The sequence below is a fragment of the Bison bison genome, unplaced genomic scaffold (assembly GCF_000754665.1).
Source record: "Bison bison bison isolate TAMUID 2011002044 unplaced genomic scaffold, Bison_UMD1.0 scf7180017864244, whole genome shotgun sequence".
Taxonomy (NCBI): Eukaryota; Metazoa; Chordata; class Mammalia; order Artiodactyla; family Bovidae; genus Bison; species Bison bison.
Genome location: NW_011494816.1, coordinates 685,670 through 697,731, shown reverse-complemented (window position 1 = coordinate 697,731; position 12,062 = coordinate 685,670). Strand labels below are relative to the sequence as shown.

The 12,062-nt window shown below is 40.3% G+C and overlaps 1 protein-coding gene across 1 annotated transcript in view; it reads right to left on the bottom strand.

Moving 5' to 3' along the window:
* The window catches only part of USP24 (ubiquitin specific peptidase 24), a gene marked incomplete at its 5' end in the record, with an annotated part of 155,372 nt that overhangs the window by 2,680 nt on the left and 140,630 nt on the right, over positions 1-12,062 (bottom strand). The window contains 8 exon segments of the mRNA XM_010847192.1: positions 13-77; positions 976-1,086; positions 1,399-1,485; positions 1,898-1,973; positions 6,151-6,229; positions 7,641-7,707; positions 9,681-9,746; positions 11,616-11,729. Of these exon segments, the coding sequence (XP_010845494.1) occupies positions 13-77; positions 976-1,086; positions 1,399-1,485; positions 1,898-1,973; positions 6,151-6,229; positions 7,641-7,707; positions 9,681-9,746; positions 11,616-11,729 (665 nt within the window).

Below are 12,062 nucleotides of genomic sequence, written 5' to 3'. Positions count from 1 at the left end.
GCTATCCCCGGCCCCTCGGGATCCACATCATCCAGGTCACTTCTTAACTCACCGATCATCATGGGTGATTCAGAACCCTTTGGGAAATGAAAGGAATAAATACATACTTAATAAAGTTAAAAGAAAAAAGTTTTCCTATGTCGACTGACTTACTTGTGTTCTGCAGTTTAACATGTCCTTATTTAACTACTTAATGTTTATCAAAGGACCATAAAACATGTTTGACCTCATATTTGACAATTCTTGGTTATGCAGAGCTTCCATTTCTGTGTTCTTACTGAGTTACAGGAACAATCTAGTGACTTGCCTAGAGGCATAATGTGGCCTTGAGTTAAATCAAATCACTATGCTGAGTGTCAGTTTCCTTCTGTGAAATCAGGGGAACAGCGACCTCACTGGTTATTACCAGGATCCCAAAGATTATGGCGAAGGCCTTTCAGAAAGTTATGGACTGGAGGAAGAAACGATACATGTCATTACATTTAAACCTGCTGCATTATTCTACATAGTAAGTGTTCAATAAATAATTCATTCCTTTTTCTACTATAGTGATTAGTATTGAAAAATACTTAAAAATTTGACGCCCCTGACAAGCACACAGATTCCAGTGGCATGAGGCCCTTCTTTTCAAGCATATGTGTTTCTAGGAAGGCTGGTGAGAGCAGAAGGGGAAAGCAGTAATTTTTTGTAACCCAGCAGAATGAAGTACAATCTGGAAGGACCATATCTGCAAACCGGGCTTTATCAGGATGCTCTTCAAGCTGAGTAGAACAGCCAGCAGATTGAGACCAAAGCCTGGATAAATGTCATGGTGCAACGGCCGCTCTGCTTTCTAAGCACAGAGAATGAGTCCTGAGCAGAGGTTCCCAGAGGGCGGAGCTGGGGTCTCCTTTCTCTCTTGATGATTGAGGTTGTCCCTGGGAAACCTCAGAGCGGGCACTGCCCTTTCATCCAGGACTTGCCCTACAGATGTACCTGCTGTAAGTGTCTCTCTCCATTCTCGTTCGCAGGACTGCTCTCCGACCCGTTACTGCTTCCTGACTGCTCCTTCTCATTCAGCAGTGCTGTGGCATATGCTAACGTGTCCTGCCAGAGATTGAAGCACAGGAGAAGTCAGGGTGTGCAGTGGCAGGGGCACCGAGGCCGCCCTTCATTTGACCTTTTGGGGCGGTGCCTTCATGTCAGCTTCTGTGGCAGGTGGAGCTGCACTGAATGACCCTCACTGCTTTCCTTCCAGGCCAACAACTCATTTGCTGCTTTTTCACAGAAAAATCAAGCGTGTCTTCAGTCCTTACTCACTTTTAATGTATACCTCTTTTCTGAGACAGCAGTTTCTGAGAAACACACTAAAAATTCTAAGGGATTTCAATCCACACAAAACCAAAAGACAACGCTCACCTGAGCTGAAATTGTTCGCTGAAAGGTTTTTCCAGTTGATGTTTCATTAGAGACGTTACTCTGTGGTGTCCAATAATGTTCTGACATCTGACATGGAAGGTCAAAAAGGCCATTAGAGATGACAAATAAGCCCACATGAATCTACAGTTTCTATCAATACATATTACAGTATAAAAAGCATATAGAATAGTGTATAAATTGTCCCAGACTTTCTCCCACATCAAGAGATTCTTTTTGATAAGACTGCACTTCTGCTTTTAAGAGTTCACTAAAATACTACCTCTTAAATAATCATCCTTACCTTTTTATAAATTAAATTAAGACAAATGTATTAAGATACAAATTACATGCATAAAGATAGGTATCAACTGTGTGATAACTGTGTGAACTCTGAAAATACTTTGACAGTCTCCAAATCAAGTCTGAGATTTTATTTCCTGATAAGATACGTTGTTATTGATTCCCATGAAATAACCAGAAAAGTTAAAAACTTCATTACCTTCTTCTGCAGCCACTGCACGGCCCAACTCCAGTGGTGGGAATTCTCCTTGAAGTATTCTTTAGCAGCAGGACACCTGGTGATGGCAGGAGATTTTTATTAGCCAAATGCCTTCTTTGCAAATATTCTTGTTTAATACATAGCACTTTAAGATTTGAAACACAAATGTTACTTTCAGTTATCTTTATATGAAATTTGTATTTTCTTTTGCTTTGGATACATTCACATGTTTAAAACTTCAAAAAGCAGTAAAAGGTAAATATGTAGTGAAAAGTTTCTTATCTATCTCTAACTCATCCACTCAGTTCTACTAGAACTCAAGGTTGGAAAATGAAAAATAACAAACAAAATTAGCCACAACAAATTGTACATTTGATAAATAACCTCTTCATTATTTTAAAAAATTAGAAGTATAATTGATTTATAAAGTTGAGTTAGTTTCTGGTGTACATATACTTTTTCTGATTCTTTGCAAACTGAAGACAGTTCTCTGTGCTATACAGTAGGCCCTTGTTGTTTATCTATTTTGTACACAGTAGTTTGCATCTGCTAATCTCACACTCCTAATTTATCCTTCCTCAACCTCCTTTCCACTTTGGTAACCATAAGTTTGTTTCCAATGTCTCTCTTTTTTTTTTTAATAAGTTCTTTTGTATCACACTTTAGATCCTGCATATAAGTGATACGACACTCGTCTTTGTCTATTTCACTTAGTGTGATGACTTCTAGGTCCATCCGTGTTGCTGCAGATGACATTGTTTAACAGCTGAGTAATATTCCATTGTTTATATGTACTACATCTTCATCCAGTCATCTGTTGGTGGACATTTAGGTGGCTTCATGTCTTGGCTATTGTAAAACAGTGCTGCAAGGAACACTGGGGTGTATGCATCTTTTCAACAGTTTTTTCTGGATGTATGTCCAGGAGTGGGATTGCTGAATCATATGGTAGCTCTATTTTCAGTTTTTAAGGAACCTCTATCCTGTTTTCCATAGTGGCTATACCAATTTATACTCCCACCAACAGTGTAGGAGGGGTTCCCGTTTCTCTACAACCTCTCTAGCATTTATGATTTGCAGACTTTTAATGACAGCCATTCTGACTGTTGTGAAGCGATACCTCGCTCTAGTTCTGACTCTGATTCACATTCCTCTGACAACTGGCAATGCTGAGCACCTGGTCATGTGCCTCTTGGCTGTCTGTATGTCTTTTTGGTCTTCTGCCCACTTTTTGATTTTTGTTGTTGTTGTTATTAAGTTGTATGAGCTGTTCATATATTTTGGTAATTAAGTCCTTGTTGGATGCATCAATTGCAAATATTTTCTCCCATTCTGTAGGTGGCCTTTTCATTTTGTTTACAGTTTCCTCTGCTGTGCAAAAATGTGTAAGTTTGACTAGGTCCCGTTTGTTTATTTTTGCTTTTATTTCTATTGCCTTGGGAGAATGGCCTAAGAAAACATTGCTACAACTTATGTCAGAGAATATTTTGCCCATGTTCTCTTCTAGTAATGTTAAGGTCTACAATAAATGACCTCTTGATAAAATCAAACTAGTCTTTAATTTTTATAATTTAAATAAGGAAGAATGATATGAGGGAAAAACAATTTAAAACCTGCTTTTGGAGCCCTTTCCATTTGTATTTGCCCACCTAGAAAGCTGTCCTAATTTGAAGATAGTACCGATGGGGAGACTGCCATTAACATATGTAATGAAATGGGATATGTGCAGGATATGGAAGTACATATAAAGACACTACTAATATATGGACTTGGTGTTTGCTGGCATCAGATATGCTATGTGGCCCCAACACTACTTGGAAATACCACTCTTTTAGCCTTTTATGTCATTATGACGACATGCTGTCAGTATGAAGCCTAATTAATGAAGCCACAATTGTGGCAGGATGATCTCCATCTGTGTTTACAATATTACGTCATCTGGAAAATGTGTGTTCATGTACTATTTCGATGGAGCTCTCATTTAAATCTGTTGAGGATGCTCAAATGCAGCAGATTAATCCCAACAGATTTCTCATTCTGGTATAAGTCCAAGGATAGCTAAGAATCAGGAAAAATCTGCAGCAAAATAAATTAAGCTAAAGAGAGCTCAGTGCAAAACTCAAGTGATGGCAGTGCTGTCTGCTCAGTAATCCTGGGATCCTGGGTTAGTTACACTCCTGGGTATGTATCCTGAAAAGACAAAAACTCTAATTTGAAAAGATACGTGCACCCCAATGTTTACTCTGCAATACTATCTGCAACAGCCAAGACATGGGAGTAACCTACGTGTCCATTAACAGAGACTGGTTTAAGAAGATGTGATGTATATATATTTACACAAAGGAATATTACTCAGGCACACATGTGCTAAGTTGCTTCAGTCGTGTATGACTCTTTATGACCCTATGGACTGTAACCCGCCAGGCTCCTCTGTCCATGGGATTTCCCAGGCAAGAATACTGGAGTAGTTGTCATGTTCTCCATACGTGGCCATAAAATGAAATATTGCCATTTGCAGCAACATGAATGGACCTGGAGAATATTATACTTAGTATCATTTATATGTGGAGTCTTAAATAATACAAAAGAATCTATATACAAAGCAAAAACAGACACACAGACACAGAAAACAAACTTATGGTTACCAGGGGAAAGGGGTGAAAGGAGGGGTAAGGTAGAGGAGTATGGGATTACCAAACACAAACTACTATATATGAAATAGACTAGAAACAAGGATTTACTGTGCAGCACACGGAACTATATTCAGTATCTTGTAACAACCTATAATACACAACAACCTGAAAAAATAATATTAACTGAATCACTTTGTTATACACTTGAAACTAACACAGTATTGTAAATCAACTATACTTCAATTAAAAAAAATAACCTTGGATTAGCATGCAGTCACTCTGATATTTTGTGGGCCAACATAATAAATAAATAGGGGAGCTGAAGTTGCAAATAATTCAGGTTCATTGAGAACCTTTCCAAGGATCTACTGACAGATGAATGGATAAGTAAAATGCAGTACATATACATATCTATACAATGGAATGTTATTCAGCCTTAAACAGAAAGGAAATTCTGACACACGCTACAACATGGATACACCTTGGAAGATGTCATGCTACGGGAAATAAGCCAGTCATGAAAGGAAAAATACTGTATGATTCTATTTATGTGAGGTATCTACAACAGTCAAATTCATGAAGACAAAAAGTAGAAGGATGGTTGCTGGGAGCTGGAGGGAGGAGGAGTGGAGAAGTACTATTTAATGGCTATGGAATTTCAGTTCTGGAAGATGAAAACAGTTCTGGAGATAGATGATGGTGATGGCTGCACAACGCTATAATGTACTTAATGCCACTGGACTGTACACCTAAAATGGCTAAAATGGTGAACTTCACGTTATGTATATTTTAGGGACTTCCCAGGTGGTGCCAGTGGTAAACAACCTGCCTGCCAATGCAGGAGATCTAAGAGACCTGGGTTCGATCCCTGGGTTGGGAAGATCCCCTGGAGAAGGGAATGGCAATCCACTCCAGTATTCTTGCCTGGAGAATTCCATGGACAAAGGAGCCTGGTGGGCTACAGTCCATGGGATTGCAAAGAGTTGGACATGACTGAGTGACTTAACACACACATATTTTAGCACAACTAAATAAAAGGAGAAAAGAACCTTTGCCCTGAAGTCAGTCAGCCTGTGCTCGAGTCCTAGCTCTGACGGCAGGCATGTCACTTAAACCACCCATGGTATGGGACTAGTAACAGCACCTAACCTCCTAAGATTGCTGAAAATGTTAAATGAGAATATAGGCGATATTTCACACAGTGCCTGGGTTCATGGGTTAAGTAGCTGTTAAATGATTTGGCCTCTTGAGAGACTGTTTTGAAAGTGGGGACCTAGAAGCTGACACAGCTGATAGGTAACTAAAGGTATCTTGAGTGATAGTTCATGAATTCTTGCTGTTGAGGTCCCTAAAACCGCCCTGGACTCCTCTCCTTCCTGCACAAACTGTCAGCTTAGCACTTTCCCCGCCCTTGGATCCCATAAGATCTGTTACTTTTAATGCTCCCCTTTTACGTCTCTTTGAAATTGTTTGAATAATTGTCTGTACCATCCAAGCAAGTGTGCCCTGGCTGGCTCAGATTCCCTAGGTACCAAAATAAGGGAATTTTTTTTCTTGAGTCATATCTGACTTGTAACTAAAAACATCATTTACTCAACTGCATTTTGAGTCAATACTTACTTTTGAGCAAGAGTTACAAGGAATTTGACACACTGGTAGCAGCGACTGCTGTCCACATGATTACTGTGGTGCATCAGAGCTGAAGAATAAAGGAAGAAAGTTTAACAATAAAGCACTAAACTTTAGCAGGCCCAGGTAATAGCAGCGCTGCTGTTCTGAACATTCACAGCAAACTTGATAAGCAGACGAGGAGCTTAACCAAAGCACAGTATGCTGACTTAACAGGGTTCTCCAAGTTCTAATGGACAGAAACACTACTTTAAGTAGGATTCAAGAAAAATACAAGGTGGTGAAAGTTTGACTTTCAGAAGAACTGAAAGAACTAAAATTTATATTGGCTGATTTTTCACCTAGAGACTTGCAAAGTTTTCCATTCACTGCAATACTGACAAAGAGCAGTTAAAATACTTCAGTGTGATAAATGGAGATTTATGGTACTATTTCACTTCAACAAATATTTACTGGTCTGTGCTTTGGGCATTTAAAGAAAAATATAGGCAACCCTTGAACAACATGGGCTTGAACTGCACAGGTCCACTTGTATGTGAATTTTTTTCAATAAATATATATAGTACACTACACAATCTGTGGCTGGTTGAATCCTCAGGTGCAGAACCATGGATATGAAGGGTAGACTATGGAACTTGAGCATCCATGGGTTTTGGTGTCCGAGTGGGTCCTGGAACCAGTGCCCTATGGTTACCAAGGGATGACTGTAATGCCTGCTCCCTGCCCTTCAGACGTGTATGGTCTGTAAGTTTCAGAGAGCCTGGGTGCTGCTCAGAGCAGAGAGCACCATTTCAAAGCAGTGGTCTAGAATGTTGTAACTGAAGAACATTTTAAGCATGAATTTCTTTTCTGCAATAAAAGGAGATACTAAAACTTCTTTTAAACACACAGCAATGTCTAAAATGACTCAAGTTAACTGGGAATACAGGTGGATGGTGGGAGTTGGATAAGACTATTTTTAACTAAACTTTTTCTAAGAAATAGCTCATTAAACCACTTTAGCCTTCTGAAAAAGAAAAGGCTGTCAAAAAACTTTTATGAGCAGATAATAAAAATTTGGGTGCATTCATATCACAGGTTAAAAGAAAAAAATAAATTGCATTTCATGAGCTTGACAATACTCTGAGTGTAAGGTTTTAGTCTTTTCCCACCTCAATGGCTACAGAGGGGAAGAAAGGTTTCTTGTTAAGTGGCAAACCTTTAGCTTGCTGAAGACAGTCATAGCACCCCTGAATCTTACCTGACCCAGTAAAAGGACCTCAAGCTGTTGTCTTACGAAAAGCAGGAGTGTTCAGGGTGGTAAGATCCTCTGGCTTTAAATCTCCTGACTAGACTGAGGGAGTCTAACAGGCCTGACCAGGCAACTCCTGGATTCCTCAGCAATCCATGCCAGGCAGACCCTGGGGAGGAGAGGCCGGCTGGCACAATGGGCTCTCTGCACCTTTACTGCAGGCACTTCTTCACAGGGCAGCCATACTTGCCTAGTAATCCGTTTTCTGTCTCAAACACAAACTTGACTCGCTCCACTTGTATGGGATCCTCGATGACCTGTGAGGAGCAGGAGACAAAGGCTGGTAAATGAAAGAAGAAACTTGTGTTACAGCCACTGGTGCCTTTAAAGATAACTTGTTCAAGGGACTATAGTTACTCACATAGTAAAACCAAAAACAAATATGTCATTGCCATATTTTCAACAATATATTAAATTTCAAACTAAAGATAAAAAAATATTAAGCAGTATTTGAAGATCCACACATTTCCTAATACATGCCCTTAAGAACTGACTCTAGGGTTCTCTGTGGGTTATAAGGACATGTATTTCATTATCCCAAAGATAAGAGATTTACGGTTCGCAAAAACCTGTGAAAAAGTTTTGATATAATACAGGCTCTACAAGTCGATGTGTGGAGATTTATGCCACACCACACAAGGCTGGATCTATGGCACACTCTTGCTGTACTTCTAACGCCTGACACTGAGCCGTGCACAATTCAATAAACTAAGCGGGTCTGTTGTTGAGCAGATGAACATCACTCAGTCCCAGTCCTGAGAAGCAATGATCTTACAAAAGCGCTAGGACCAAAAGGAGGCAAAGGACCAGAGAGTCAGGCATTTTAGAAATGGCACCCATGATGTATCTCCATATTCAAAAGTGTTTATTAAATGCTTACCCTGTGCCAAGGCCTCAGGGACCTAAAGGGAAGCCAGTCCCCATCCCACCGCCCGCTCTTTATTTTAAATAGTTCTTGGGCTAGTCTCTCTCATTGGTTCACAGTCAGTCACCAAATTCCACTGATTCTCTTTCTAAACACCTGTTGTTCTGGCCCTAGCCCCTTCTGCTCTGGTCTCTCCTTAGCATAAGCCTTGGTATTGTACACGCAGATTACTGCCACAGACTCCTATATGGTTTTCCAGTTCCAACCCTGCTTCCTTCTTTAGCCCATCCTTTAAGACAACTGCTGGGGTAATCTTTCTAAGACATAAATCAGGTTATATCACTTTCCTGCCGCAAACCCTTCCATGGTGTCCATCACTGATGGCAGAAGTTACTGACTTAAATGTCTACAGAGTCCGAGATGGTAAGAAATGAGCCACGTGGCAGACAACAGTAGTGCTGAGGCAGTGGGAACTGGAGACCACAAGCTTCACGGAAAGGACATGCTGTCACTGCTCTGGGTGGCTGGAGCACGCAGGAAACAGACCAGGGTGGCCAGATGACCTGATTTCTGAAGACAGGTTGGCATCCAGAAATTAAAGAACAGAACAATTTGGGCCAAATAGACAAGACATGTAGGTGGAACCTGGCTACCAGTGTGTCACCACTGGCCTCCAGGGAAAAAGTCCACAGGCACTGGAACCTGGAACTCTTCCTAGTCTGGTCTGGGCTCCTTCCCCAAGCCCCACCAGTTTCCACTCCTTTTAGTCCTACCTCTTCCAGTCACTGAGCAAACCAGGCATTTGTAGAGAGCACAGGCTCCACAGCCAGTCACCTGGCTCAGATCCTGACTGTCAGTTACTGACGATGTCCTTGGGCAGGTCACTCCACTTCTCTAAGTTCAGCTTCTAATAATACCTTATTTCACTGACTGCAGTTGTATTTTTTCCCCTGCCTTTTGCACCTTATAGTGGATTACATTTCAGTTCCGTGGCTCATAGAGATATTTTCAGTAGCACATGGACAGGCTGCAGAGCCAGCCATTCACCTCTCCTGGTTCTTGCGAGGTTCACACAAGATCACACTTGAGCTGAGCACCATTTTCTGTGCATGGTAAGTAAAGCCTTTGCTTTGTGCACTAGAATTGCTTGTGTCCTTGTCTAGCTCCTTCACTAAACATAACGAAATTTATTACCACTCACCTCTGAATCAGTTAAAGCAAGGAGAATGGGTGATGTGAAGAGGACTTGGTGAGTGCAGACCAAATGAATGCAAAAGCAACACAAGGACATACAGTTTTTATTTGCAAATGCATGCTGCCTAGTAAATATCTAAATGCAAGTGAATCAAAACATTCATGACTTACCAGTATCTCATGAAGTAGTTGGAATGTATTCTTTAACTCATGGGGTGGAGCTGTTTCTAGTTGGTTCTGAAATATTTTTTAAAAGCACAAAGATTCCAGTAAGTCTTCAGCGAAAAGCAGGTCAGAGTGGCAATCAACAGTGCTGGGACTCCAGCCTAAGTTCTACCACCACCTGGCTGACCCTGGGTAAGTCATTCCCTTCTCTGGGTCTCAGTTCCCCAAATGCTAAGTCTGGGGACTGAAACAATACCACAACCCTCCCTGCTATAACCCTCCATGATATTTCACTATGAAATTAGGAAGGAGAAAGGGAAAGAAGCAGAAAGGAAGGGAGAGGGTTTTTAGTCACTAAACAGGCCTCAATTTGTACTTATATTTCATTTATACTTATTCTGTTTTGTTGACTATTCTTGAGTAGCTATGAGAATGCTAATTAGAGTGTTCTGAGATAAATACGCTGTAAGTGAAATATAAGAAAAGTCTGCTTAGGAAGTAGAAAAATCTGCCAGGACACACTAAATGAAGAAAGCAAGGCTGAGAAAACTCACAGCCCTGTGCATTTTAATAACCTTACACACAGCATGCAGTGGGAGAGGACACTGCATGATGACAGGGAGTGTGCAAGGTGCCGGGTGTGGCACTAAGTAAGTACTGCATGTATCATGCCTCATGGAATCTACACAATCTGTGAGGTCTGGGCAAATTTCCTCTTGTTTTTCGGAAGAGGAAACTCTCCTTCGTTATATAATTAGTAAACAGTAAAGAGAGGTCTCAATCAACCCTGATACAGGCAGATCTGTACAGAAGACACTGAGGGCAAAACATACTTTAATAGAGTATGCCCACTGGTCACAGCCACTTGTTAACACTACCTGTATCACTATTACAGATTCTGGGGCAGGCAAGGTGTGGGGCAAACTAAAATATCTCTTGTAATTTCACACAAAGAAGAGTGGAAAGACATGTAACCGACGTGACAATACTGGCTGGTGATGGTCGAGATGGACTTTGCATACTTTTTCACAAAGGGAATGAAGTCATGTATTCTCCATGGAATTAAAAATTAAAAGATTAAAAATGAATAAAAATGGTATGCATAGGCTTAAAGGTTTTTCTAGTAATCCCTAGCAAGGCAGTAGGTAAGAGCACAGCCCTGGAGCCACACTGCTGATATTCAAACTCCCCCTCTGCCACTTACTAGTTGTGTGGCACTGGTGTCTTCAGCACCTTCAATTCCAGTATCTACACCTCACAGGAGTTATGTGCTAGAAAATTACGTGAGTTAAATACCAAATACGCTTGGAACTGTGCTTGGCATCCAGAAAATGAAACATAAGTAATTACTACACACTGATCAGAGCTTCATAATGAACTACATATATTACTACTTCAGAAGGTGAGAAAAATCAATCTACTTTTGATTTTTTACATGTGGACTGGGGAAATAACCTGAAACTTTAAAACCATTTTATACAATAATGGTCACCATAGCATTAAAGTATTATTCTTAATAGTTAAAAATTGAACCCAATGCAAATGTGCCTCACTGGGAAGGGAATGGCTGAGTAAATTGTGATACATGAGAGATACATGAAATATACTCAGGTAGCTTTTAATGATATGGAATATCATTAAATATAATGTCAATTGAAAAAAGAGTGCACAAAAATCATATAGACAATAAAATCCCAATTATGTTAAAATATACACACAGAAAATAAAAAGGAAACGTTAGAGAATATTCACGCTGATCATCATAAATGGTGAGACTCTGCATTTTTTTTATTCATTTAAAAAATGAGTCTATACTATTTTTATGATTAGGCAAACAATTAAAGTTATTAAAAGAAGCAAAGCGCCTGGGAGCGGAAGAAATGCTTTCCTAGGTCTCAACTGCAGGCTCGCAGGCTACCACAGGTGTTCACGAGGTCCTACCTTAATGAAATGCAGCATGGTGAAGGAGAAATGCTCGTTACAGAAACAGCAGTACACCACCATCTCGATGAGCGCCAGCAGTGAGCCCGTCAGCTCTCGCAGAGCGAACATTACCTAGTGAGGGTAGAAGAGGAGTCTTTCTTTTGTCACAGTTCCCTGTTAAAACGCTGTTTCCGACTTTCACTGAAGTCTACTCAGATGAAGGACCATCAACACTGCCTCAAAATAGTTTGAGTCTGTCTGAGAGTTAACACAATTTGTGCAAATGTGTACCTTTTTCTCACTTTTATCAGTCACTTTTATCAGACTTTAAAAGGGGATCTCCCCCATTAAAATAACCACTGATAGGTCCAAAAAATACATGACGTTAACCTTAAAAAAAAAAAGAGATATAGCACAGCACTGTTGATGTAAATAAAAACTAGTATGATTATGTTCACCAAGTCA